At 45.0% G+C, this 12,168-nt stretch overlaps 1 protein-coding gene across 3 annotated transcripts in view; it reads left to right on the top strand.

The window, feature by feature from the left end:
- The window catches only part of ETS1 (ETS proto-oncogene 1, transcription factor), a 140,420-nt gene that overhangs the window by 12,076 nt on the left and 116,176 nt on the right, over positions 1 to 12,168 (top strand). For all 3 annotated transcript variants that reach the window (XM_043873432.1, XM_043873444.1, XM_043873438.1), the window contains exon 2: positions 1,943 to 2,025. In XM_043873432.1, the coding sequence (XP_043729367.1) occupies positions 1,957 to 2,025 (69 nt within the window). In that variant the 5' untranslated portion in view covers positions 1,943 to 1,956. The remainder of the gene's footprint in view (positions 1 to 1,942; positions 2,026 to 12,168) is intronic.

Raw genomic sequence — 12,168 nt, forward strand, 5'->3', positions numbered from 1 at the left:
GAGCAGGAGCACTTCTGTACACTATATGGGCTGTGTCCACGCTGACCAGGCCCTCTCCCCTAGTGCAGAATCTGATATTTGCTAGCTGCTCACTGTTTTTAGAAGCAGACCCTGAATAGGGGACCACAACTCCAACTCCAGGTGGGAACAGTGTTCCTTGGACTAGAGTAATTCAATCTTTTCCAATTCTTCGGCTCTACCACCTGGGAGTTCCTCCTGGGAGCCATTTTTTTTCAATCAAGTCCCTGAAAAAACTAGAAAACAACATCTTGATTAACATAATTGTTGGTGTTTAGTTGCTACGTTGTGTCTGACTATGCAATCCCATGGACTGCAGCCCACTAGGCTCTTCTGTCCATGGGATTTCCCAGGCAAAAATACTGGAGTGGGTTGCCATTTCCTTCTCCAGGGATCGAACCCATGCTTCCTGCACTTGCAGGCAGATTCTTTACCACTGAGCCACTAGGGAAGCCTGATGAACATAGTTACCCTTAGCTATTTTACATTTTTAAAATTAATATTATTTTGATTGCATCCTACTTTTGGGGAGAAAAGACATCATTTAAAGGTGATATTTTAGTTAAACACAATAAGCACAGTTCTGGGATAAGTTGTGTCTTCAGAAGATTTTTAACTTTTTTCTCAACTGTGTAAAAGTAGTTGCTGTGTGATGGTAGACCTTAGTCAGTACAACTTTGTAGTGTAGAACTTTATCTATGTTATCTAAATACACGTCATATGAAAGAAGATGTATATGTTCATTTGCTGTCAAGCTGTATCCAGATGGTGAACAGAGTTGCAAATTGAGCATAAGACCTACATTATTCTTGATATTTCTTGAAAGGAGGTCAGTGGCTTTAATTGTCCTCAAGAATAAAGGAAAAGGACAGACAAATATAAAGTGGAAAGGAGTTGAAACGCAAATGTCACTCCCTAACAATAGGAATTTGGCCTCTGAAAGACATACCCAGGAATTTAACCTTCTAAATCATTCAAGAAAGACATTTTTTAAAATGTGTAATATTGAACTCATGAAAGTGTATGGACTAGTGTACTTTAGAGAGTGTTTGGATCAACAGAAATGTTTGCTATATAAATGATTTTCCTGATGACTGACAGCTAACTGCAAAATCCCTTTAGCCAGAACACTCCTCAAGTGTGATGGTCATTCAGACTTTGAATGGAGATAATGGCTCTCAACAAGAGTTATTTAATAATAGCCCTTCTCCTTTGTGAAATGGGTAACATGCATTCCCTTTTGGCGCTTCACTCTGTTTATCTGTCTCGGGGTCCTGGTTGTCATGCCTTCTCAGTTAAGGCTTTCCACCCGCCTCTCTCCTACCCTTTCTCTATTTGGTCCTTCACCAGTTTATAAATGCCACACTGCATGTGGAGGGCCAGGCCGGGGTCGGGGGTGGAGGGAGTGAGATACAGGGATGGGAATGTGACTTTAAAAGACCTATTCCTGCCCAGAAGCCCTCTAAAGGGTCTTTTTGTAGTCTCTGAGTGCTTACTGTCTGCAGTGGGCACCACCATTCAGGCTATCTTGCAGTCAGGAGCTGCCCTTACTCCCTGTTGGTTGCTTTGTTTTTCTATAATTATCTTTTGAAATATTTATTTATTTATTTGGCTTCATCCTGTCTTAGTTGCAGCTCTCGGGCTCAGTAGCTGTGGTGCCTTGGCTTAGCTGCCCCGAAGCATGTGGGATCTTCGCTTCCTGACCAGGGATCGAACCAGCTTCCCCTACATTGGAAGGCAGATTCTTAGCCCCTGGACCACCAGGGAAACCCCCTCTTTGTTTTTCTACATTTTCATTTCTTTCTCTGTAACACAAACAAGTGACCTCGATGCTTCTAAGGATATCTGATCCGAGGCCTTCTTTGGTTTCTCATCCATTGGTGTTCTTCGCCCAGTAGCTCAGTGAGTGATTTTTCCCACGCAGGTGCTGACGGCGTGATGAGCTACTTTGTGGATTCTGCAGTGAGTGGCCCTGCCACCTACTCAGCGGCTCGACCTGCAGTGCTGGTAAGTAGGACTCCTCCCCGGCCCTTCCCTGACCCATCCTCCCCTCCCTGGGTCTCCTGCTCTCTGATCTCTCTTAGACAGAAGCAGCCAGAACCCAACTCCAAGCTGGAATCAGCTTTTGGAGGGACTACATTGCCAGATTATCTGTCTTTTCATCACCATATAAAGTGAAACATCCAAGACTGATGAATTTGCTGAGGAAGATTTTTTAGCATGCTTGTGTTGCAGAGAATATGACTCAAACTTGAATAATGGTTAAAGCCAGGTGATTTTTCACAGCTCAGTTCATTTGCTGAAGCTTTTTCACACGTTGATGTACCTTAGACTATTCTTAGCATAATTTAGCTTGTTTTGGTCCTCATACATAAAAGCTAAAATAAACAAGTTTTTTTAATCACAGAATTTGAAACTGGAAATAAAGTGTGACAAGTTGATAGGGGAAATTCCTGAGTCTTAGAAAAAGAGGGGTAAGAGGAATTTTAAAATTTCTTTTTAAATAAAGTTTTTTGCTCTTAGGGAAGAAGTCTTTTACCCAAGTTATATGCTGATCTGTAGAAATATTTAGCTAAATTCCTCACAGATTTGATGTGTGAGAGATCCCCAAATGCTGTCATTCATCAATTCCACTGTTAAGTGAAATTTTAATAGCAGCTGATGAATCATTAACTGTTAATTCTAAATTCTGTGTGTATTTTTATGGAGGTGGCCATCATTTATTACTTACTCTGGAAATGGACAGATAAGTTTAGCGTTAATCCTTCCAAATACATTAGACCCCAATTGACCAGAGTGCTTTTCTGCCTCCTTTACAGAGTTTTCAACCCTGGTACCCCTCAGTTTGCCGTGACCTCTCACTATAATTGTCAAAAGATCTGATGTGTTTTAATCTATAATATTAAAAAAATAATTACTTCAAAAGCTATTCCACATTCAAGAAACGATGAACACATCTTTCTTCCCTGACTGTTCTGTGACACATATTTCTTCTTTTTTAAGTGGCTTCTGTTTCCATATAAACAGCATTCACTATATTTTAAAAATTAGAATCAGGGAAAAGTTTAGAGTACAATTTATATCAGAAATATATTTAAAACACACACACACAAGTTCGGACCAAAAATCCCTCCATTCTGCTTAGTAGAAATTGCCAAGGGACTTTTTAAGGTCCATATGGCTGGAGACTTGGCCAGGGAAAAGACTGCTTCTGCTTCTCACAAAGAAGTTATCATCTAAGGTCAGCATAAATGACACTAAATCTTTCTTAAAGATGATATTGTAAAGATTTGTTAAATAAGGATACTGTGATTCCACGGCACATCGTGTCATTGACTTGGAAAAGTGGATTTAAAAGCAGCTTGCCTTAATTCTCTTTGCCAATATTGTAATCCAATTAAATAAGATTAATAACTTATTTAGCAATGCCATGCAAATTTGTGTTTATTTTATTTTAGGCACTGAGATACATTGCAGGACAAGTACATAAGTTGCAGGTATAAGATTAAGTTATCCTAGACAGGGCATCTGGAAATTGTATGAGATTGAAAAAAACTAAAGAACAACTCTAAGTGTGTATTTTCAACTAAAGACCCCACCCTCAACTGAATACACTTGGTATTTTTAATGCATTTTGAATTGTTTCCACTGGTTTCAAAACAAAGAACTCATTTATCCCCACCCCCAATAGCTATATCTGAAAAACATTATCAACCCTCGGGATCCTTTTCAATACGATATTTCAGATTTGCTCGGGTAAAAGCAGAAAGTTACGTAAGCGAACTGCTATGTTATTGTTATAAGACTTTTGCTCACAACTTCTCTCTGGGGCTCAGCTTCTCCACCACTGGAGCTAGTTGGGCAAATCTCTCAGAACCACTGAGCAACCAGGAAAGTCCTCTGCCTTCTTCGTCTATGTCTTCTTTATTTAAAAAAGTAGATAAATAAAGCTGAAGGATCCAAGCTCAAGTTCAGTGAACTAGTTCTGACAGATAACCTTCAACTTCAGGCTGGGCTATAATGACAGTGAAAGAATTTGTAAATCACCTATAGAAAATAAGCTCCGGGCATTAGCAGGAGAAAAACTAGCAAACCTCATACTTTCAATCCCAATCTGAGATCTCCTGCGGGGGTGAGCCCAGCTTCATGAACTTTCCCAGACAAGAACGTGAACGTCCCAGGCACCTGAGTCTTCTCAGTTCTATTGGAGTCTTGTCGTCTAGAGCTCAACCAGTTGTACTTAATCCAATCAACCAAGTCTTCCTGCCTGGCACCCTGGTCTCTGCATTAGTTAGCCTGGGCCACCAGGAAGAGAAGCTATCCCAGAATGGGAAGTTTGAGGGTAAAAGGAAAACCAGTGGATTTTTAAAATCTAGGGGTGATTTTGTTGGTGATATTTTTGATGGTCAGAACTTGGGGAGTGGGGTTTATTGCTGGCATCCAGAGGAGAGCGGTCTGGGTTGCAAGTAAGAATTCTACACTACACGGTACAATGCCCCATGACAAAGAATTGTCCAGCCTCAACCGTCAGTAGCGCCAAGGTTGAGAAGCTGTGCTCTGGAATGGACACAAGACCGGGTTTGAAGGTGGGGTAGTACTGTGTGTTGTTGTTGAGTTGCCAAGTTGTGTCTGACCAGGGACTGTAGCTTCCAGGCTCCTCTGTCCTTGGAATTCTCCAAACAAGAATCCTGGAGTGGATTGCCATTTCCTTCTCCAGGGTATCTTTCTGACCCAGGGATTCAACCCGCATCTCCTGCATTGGTAGAAGACTCTTTACCACTGAACCACCTGGGAAGCCTGGTACTGAGCGTAACTCCTTGTGTTTGAAAGGGAAATCTTAAAAAAGAAAAAAAAAGTGAGACTATATTCATGTTACTAGGGTTTTGCTAAACAGACTGCTTTAGTTATCCAAGAAATAAGCTAACCCAAGACAACAAATATTTTCTAGACCCTTAAAGCCACTCAGTCTCAGAGTCCTTGACTGAGAATTGGAGCTAGCATTAGTATGATTTGATTACTTGCTCTACCAGGAGAAGGCTTAAAATAATCACAGCAACAGTTGCAAAAATTCATCCCATCCCTCGGGTAAAAGCCATTGTATGCAGAACTCACGTAATCTGTCTCGAGCCCCTTTGTCCAAAGCAGGACACAAGTTCTCCCCTTTGGAAGGTCAGGCTCCTGGGAGACCTTCATGAAAGAAGTGATGTCACAGCAGGGGAGGCAGGGAAACAACACTTCTGGAAGCTGTCTGGCCATTGTGTGGGAGTGGGGTGACGTTTGCAGGTACTTATATGGGCTGTGTGTCAGGGACCCTTTCATCCAGCGGGAGGAAGCACTCCTTCCTGTTATGCTGGCTGGAGAGCTTGCCGCCTTGCGCCTGGAAGTCGCTCGCACCCCTGGTCCTCTCCTGCGTCATCCTCCCCTTCACACTGCTGAGCCTTGAGAGTGGGGCAGGGTAGTAATGGGCCGGGCAGGCTGCCCCTGGTTTGGACCACGCATATCCCTGTCCTTGGCTCCCTCACCAGCGTGTGGAGGAGGTCCTTGGATCACTCGAGCTTAGAAAGCCACCTTGAACTGTTCAGAGGGAAGGAACACACACACCTCCTCTCGGAGCTCAGGCCTTTGGGCATGCAGTAAGTTCCCTTACACAGTAAGTCCCCTACAGACGAATGAGTTCCGTTCTGAGAGCGAGTTTGTAAGTCCAGTTTGTGTGTAAGTCCAACAAAGTTAGTCCAGTACCCAACTAACAACCCACTCTGTAATACTGTATTGTAATAGATTTATAATACTTTTCATACAAATAATACATAAAACATAACCACAAACAAAAACAGCAGTAACGTACAAGAGCTGGCATCCAAGGGCTGGCATCGGGTGCACAGGCAGGAAGAATTACTGCCTAGAGGATGGAGGTGGGGGGGATTGCAATAGGAGACGGGGGGCAAGCTGTAAGGTCACTCACACCTGACGATGATGGAATGCACGCTTGTGTCTTTGAAAGTTCGCAACTTGAAGATTCCTATGTAGGGGACTTACTCTATAGCAATATGCCAGGCAAGGGAGACTGTTCAGAGTGTCAGGCCACATGCAAGGCCCTGAGCCTTCTGGCTTGGGCCAGACAGCTGTGGAACATACCCTGGCCCCACACTGGGTTGACCAAAAAGTTCCTTCAGGTTTTTCCATAACAGCTTATGAAAAAACCCAAAGGAACTTTTTGGCCAATCCAATAGCATGGAAAGCACTTAGGCTTTGGAGTCAGAAAGACCTGAGTCAAATTCTGGTCTGTTACTCCTCACCCACGTGACCTTGGGCAAATTACTACCTTTGAACCTCAGTATTCTGGTCTGTAAAACAGGCACAGGGTATACTTAACATGTCAGGTCATCGTGACACCAGCCAGAAATATGACCTCAGTTAATTCCCTTTCCCTGTGTTTACCATCTCTTCTCTGTTTTTCTCTGGACTTTTCGATTGTGTGAGATGGACACAGGGAGGTGGAGGTGATTCCACTGATTTTGTCCTTACAAGGGTGCGGCCAGAACAAGATGGGACTTTGGGTTGAGTGGAGCCATTCTTATTTCTCTTATTGAGAAACCTCCCTGCTTCCTCTCTACCCTGGACCAGAAATAGCTCCCCTGCCACCAGATCAAAGTTCTCTTGTAATGGGCTGGTGGTTTACAGCCCCATTGTGTAAACAGACTTGGTTCTCTTATCTCGAGTAATTGCAGTTTAATTGGGCTTCCTTGGGAAGCAATTCTCTTAGCCTTTGCTGTTCGCACTCTTCACCTCCACCCCACATGCCTTAGGATGTGTTCACAGGGATGTCTGTGTTGTCCCTGCAGTTCTGGGAAGCTGGGAAGGGCTGGATCTTGTTTCTATGAAGCTTAGCATACATACCTTTTCCTTCTTTCTGGGGATCCTGGAAAGCAATGGATAAGGTATCCCTGATTAGAGAAATGCTGCTGCTGCTGCTAAGTCACTTTAGTCGTGTCCAACTCTGTGCGACCACCCCATAGACAGCCCACCAGGCTCCTCTGCCCACGGGATTCTCCAGGCAAGAATACTGGAGTGGGTTACCATTTCCTTCTCCAATGCATGCATGCATGCTAAGTTGCTTCAGGTGTGTCTGACTCTGTGTGTCCCCATGGACAGCAGCCCACCAGGCTCCTCTGTCCATGGGATTCTCCAGGCAAGAATACTGGAGTGGGTTGCCATTTCCTTCTCCTGGATAAGAAATGAGAAGACAGAAAAAGAAATTTAGAATGTAAATGGAAACCAGAAAAGCTTTTTTTTTTTTTTTTTCTCACTGCTTGGGGTGGTGTTGGCTTTACCTCTGGGGAGTTTGCTGGAACATGATGTTTAAGAAATAACCTATAACCATAACTCTTAGTGATAGTCAGAAGAAGTGAGGGAAAAAAGAGATTTTTTCCCAGCATCTTAGAAAGTGGGGATTTTCTAAGATATGGGGTTCAGTCAGCACAAGCTAAAGAATTTCAGAGCCAGACCATAACCTTGAGACCATCTCCCAGCATCAGGAAATTCAGGTCCTAAGAGAGTAAATGAAGTAGACCAAGTTTACAGGCTGGTAAAGGATGGAGTGTGTGGTCTGGCTCTTCCGGCTCCTGGCTTGGGACACTCCTTATCATTAAGTGCATCTTGATCATATTTTTTAAAGATTTTTTTTTAATGTGGAGCATTTTAAAAGTCTTTATTGAATTTGTAACAATATTGCTTCTGCTTTGTGTTTTGGGTTTTTGGCCATGAGACATCTTGGGATCTTAGCCTCCTGACCAGGGATCAAACCTGCACCCCTGCATTGAAAGGTGAAGTCTTAACCACTGGACCACCAGGGAAGTCCCTATCATTTTAAAAATAAAATTTTAAAAATTTAATTTATTTTTGGCCTGGCTACACGGCACTCGGGATCTTAGTTCCCCGACCAGAAATTGAGCTCAGACTCCCTGCAGTGGAAGTAGAACCTTAACCACTGGGCCACCAGGGAATTCCTGGGAAGTCTCCATCTTGACCATTTTTAAGGAATGTGGGGATGGATAAGAATTTATGCCAACTCATGCATCTGTATGATTGAAGATTGAAGGCGTGAGGAGACGGGGACGACAGAGGATGAGATGGTTGGATGGCATCACCAACTTGATGGACATGAGTTTGAGTAAACTCTGGGAGTTGGTGATGGACAGGGAGGCCTGGTGTGCTGCAGTCCATGGGGTCGGACGCGACTGAGCGGGAGCTGAACTGATGCATCCGTATGCTTTATTCATGGTGAATTTACCCTCCTTGGTTTAGGGAAAAAAGACAGAACTCCATTTTGTAGACCGCTGAGCAAATTGAAATTCCTGTCCAGGATTTTCTCCGTGGGAGGTTCGCTCCATTTCTCAGGAGGCTCTGAGTCAGGCCCACCCTTCACCTCCAAGCTCTGGGCTGGATGCCTGAGGCTGGCACCCCATGGAGTCACTGGGAGTCTCAAGGCTTCCCATTAATGAATAGAAGTTGATGGATAACACAGGATCTCACCCGATACCTCTCAGCAAGAGAATGTCTTTTGAGTGGAGGGGACTGTGGTCTCAGACTGGTGTGAGGAGCTGCACCCTTGGTCACCGTCCCCTCCCCTGACTTGATCTGCAGCCCCAGGGTGGGGGGCATCTCAGGGCGGTGTCAGCTGTGGTCCAGGTGGCCCGTTTGGAGGCTGAGCACAGCTTCCCCTGGAGAACGGAATCTGACAGTCCCGTCTCTGCTCTGTGCTTCAGATTCATTTCTCTCTCAGGAATCTGCAGTGGTCCGACCTGCCCTTTTGCCAAGACCCAAACCCATCGCTCTTATTGTTTTAAAAACAATTTCCTGGCCTTGAATCTAAAATTAAATCGCCCTTTGAGAGTTTCCTATTTTGTCTGTTCCTGCCTCTCCTGTGGCTCCACCACCCTGGCCCCCTCCCCTCTGGTGGGAGAGCTGAAAGTGGGGGGCATTTCGGTGTTGCCTCCTTCCCTTCTCCAGGGAGCAGGTCCCACGTGTCCCCCTGAAGCAGAGGAGCCCCAGTGTTCTTCTGAGGGCCAGATATAGTTTGCCTCAAACTCCTCCCCCGGGAAGGCTGAAAGCACTTCTCTGTGAGTAAAAAGAGGTGCTGGCTGGTCTGACATCCTCTGAAGATGAGGAGTCTCAGACGCAATGAGATGTCTGTGGAGTTGGTCAGGCTGGCCTCAGGGGGCAACTGCCTACAGCAAAGTGAAAGGGTTTAGGATGAGAAATTCCCCACTTACCGCACAAATTTGCAACTAGTATGTGAGAGCCCCTGGACAGCTCAGCAGCTAGGCACTTCCTAACCTCATTTTTCTCTACTGAAAAAGCAGGGGATGTGGGGGCAAAATGATGTGTGAGCATATTCCAGGGAAGAATGAAGACAAAGACGTGAAGGCGTTAATGCATTTGAAGGGGACATGGCCTGGCATGAATCTAAATGATGACGAATTCTGGTGCTTTAGGCGTCGTTATTTATCAAATGAAGGTTGTCCGTCACAAGGTCAGGAGAAAGAATGTGGATGGATCAGCAAAAATGAGACTTGTATTTGCAAAGGAACTTGGCGATCATTGGGGCCAGTGTCCTCAGGAAACAGAGGCTTAAGGAGGTTAAGAAACAGGCTGGAGACTAACCAGCTCTTTAGGGGCAGTCTTTGTTCAGTCACTAAGTCGTGTCTGACTCTTTGTGACCCCATGGGTGCAGCACTCCAGGCTTCCTGTCCTTCACCATCTCCTGGAGTTTGCTCAAACTCATGTCCATTGAGTCAGTGATGCCATCCAACCATCTCATCCTCTGTTGTCCCCTTCTCCTGCCTTCAATCTTTCCCAGCATCAGGGTCTTTTCCAGTGAGTCGGCTCTTCACATCAGGTGGCCAAGGTACAGGAGCTTCAGCTTTGGCTTCTGTCCTTCCAGTGAATATTCAGGACTGATTTCCTTTAGGATTGACTGGCTTGATCTCCTTGCAGACCAAGGGACTCTCAGGAGTCTTCTCCAGCATCACAGTTTGAAAGCATCAGTTCTTCAGTACTGAGCCTTCTTTATGGTCCAACTCTCATATCCATACATAATTCCTGGAAAAACCATAGCTTTGATTATATGGACCAGAAAGTGGAAACGAAAGTTGCTCAGTAGTGTCCAACTCTTTACAACCCCATGGACTATACAGTCCATGGAATTCTCCAGGCCAGAATGCTGGAGTGGATAGCCATTCCCTTCTCCAGGGGATCTTCCCAACTCAGGGACTGAACCCAGGTCTCCTGCATTGCAGGCGGATTCTTTACCAGTTGAGCCACCAAGGAAGCCCAGAGCAGGACTCAAACCTAGGCTTCCTGATTTCCAGTCTCTCATCTTCTTGCTGGAGTGTATGAACATCAATTCCAGACCTAGAATGATACAGATTTACTCCTGTGGATTCTAGACTCCCTTACCCATCCATTCAGTGTTAAGTCAGCTCTGCCTCTGGGAATACACTTTTTTTTTTTTTTAAGCTGCAGCATCTAGAAGTATTTATCTGTCTGTCTTGTATGCTTATGGTATGGTACTAAGGCTAAACCCCAGGATTGTGTAGTTGGTTAAAGAAAATACAGATTTACTTTGACAGAATTTTTTGTAACACACACACACACACACCAGAAGGATCAGGAAGGGTTTGAGAAGCAAACACTTGGACAATTAAGGCTGCTTGGCTCAAGACAGAAACGAACTCCTATAGACGCACAGCCTCCATCTGTTTTTGATTTAGTGTTGAAAATCTACTTCCCTTTTCCCTCTTTTCTAATTGTGGGGATCTTTGGGGGCAGAGGGGAGGAAGATTCTGAGCAGAAGCAATGCTGTGAGGTTTGGCAGGGCTGGGAGGTGGGTGAAGAGCAGCCACAGGGAGGGAACTGGGTGGGTGGGGAGGAGAGACAGGTCCCTGATAGAAGCATAGGGCAGGTTGGGGGGCGGGGGGTCGAGAGTGATGTAATACAGTAGATGAAGCCCTGACTTCAGAAGGGGGTGGTGGTCACTATGGTGGTGGCGTCAGGGGTGGTTTATCTTGGAGCAGGAACAAGTGTGTGTCCATCATCCTAGTAGATTCCAGACTTCAGAACTTCATGGTATTTCTTTCCAGGATCAGAAAAGTGAAGCACTTAGCTTGCAGGCTCCTGTCCCCTGAAGCCTCCACAAGGATTACTGGGGTTGGGGGAGGGTGCTCATCACGGATTGCCACAGAGCCGGGCAGGAGCACATGGCCGGCACAAGGCTGCCTGGATACCACCCTCTTCTTAGTGTCCGCTTGCTGAAGCTCTGCCCTTTGCACTGAACACTTTGGTGTTTTTCCTCCTGTGTCTTCAACGGACCCTTTTTTTTTTTTTTTATTAGTTGGAGGCTAATTACTTTACAATATTGTAGTGGTTTTTGCCATACATTGACGTGAATCATCCATGGATTTACATGTGCTCCCCATCCCGATCCCCCCTCCTGCCTCCCTCCCCATCCCATCCCTCTGGGTCTTCCCAGTGCACCAGCCCTGAGCACCTGTCTCATGCATCCAACCTGGGCTGGTGATCTGTTTCACCCTTGATAGTATACTTGTTTCACTGCTGTTCTCTCAGAACATCCCACCCTCGCCTTCTCCCACAGAGTCCCAAAGTCTGTTCTGTACATCTGTGTCTCTTTTTCTGTTTTGCATATAGGGTTATCGTTACCATCTTTTAAAATTCCATATATATGCGTTAGTATACTGTATTGGTCTTTATCTTTCTGGCTTACTTCACTCTGTATAGTGGGCTCCAGTTTCATCTATCTCATTAGAACTGATTCAAATGAATTTTTTTTTAATGGCTGAGTAATAGTCCATTGTGTATATGTACCATAGTTTCCTTAACCATTCGTCTGCTGATGGGCATCTAGGTTGCTTCCATGTCCTGGCTATTATCAACAGTGCTGCGATGAACACTGGGGTGTACGTGTCTCTTTCAGATCTAGTTTCCTCAGTGTGTATGCCCAGGAGTGGGATTGCTGGGTCATATGGCAGTTCTATTTCCAGTTTTTTAAAGAATCTCCACACTGTTCTCCATAGCGGCTGTACTAGTTTGCATTCCCACCAATAGTGTAAGAGGGTTCCCTTTTCTCCACAC

This window comes from Cervus elaphus, chromosome 2, assembly GCF_910594005.1.
Source record: "Cervus elaphus chromosome 2, mCerEla1.1, whole genome shotgun sequence".
Classification (NCBI taxonomy): Eukaryota; Metazoa; Chordata; class Mammalia; order Artiodactyla; family Cervidae; genus Cervus; species Cervus elaphus.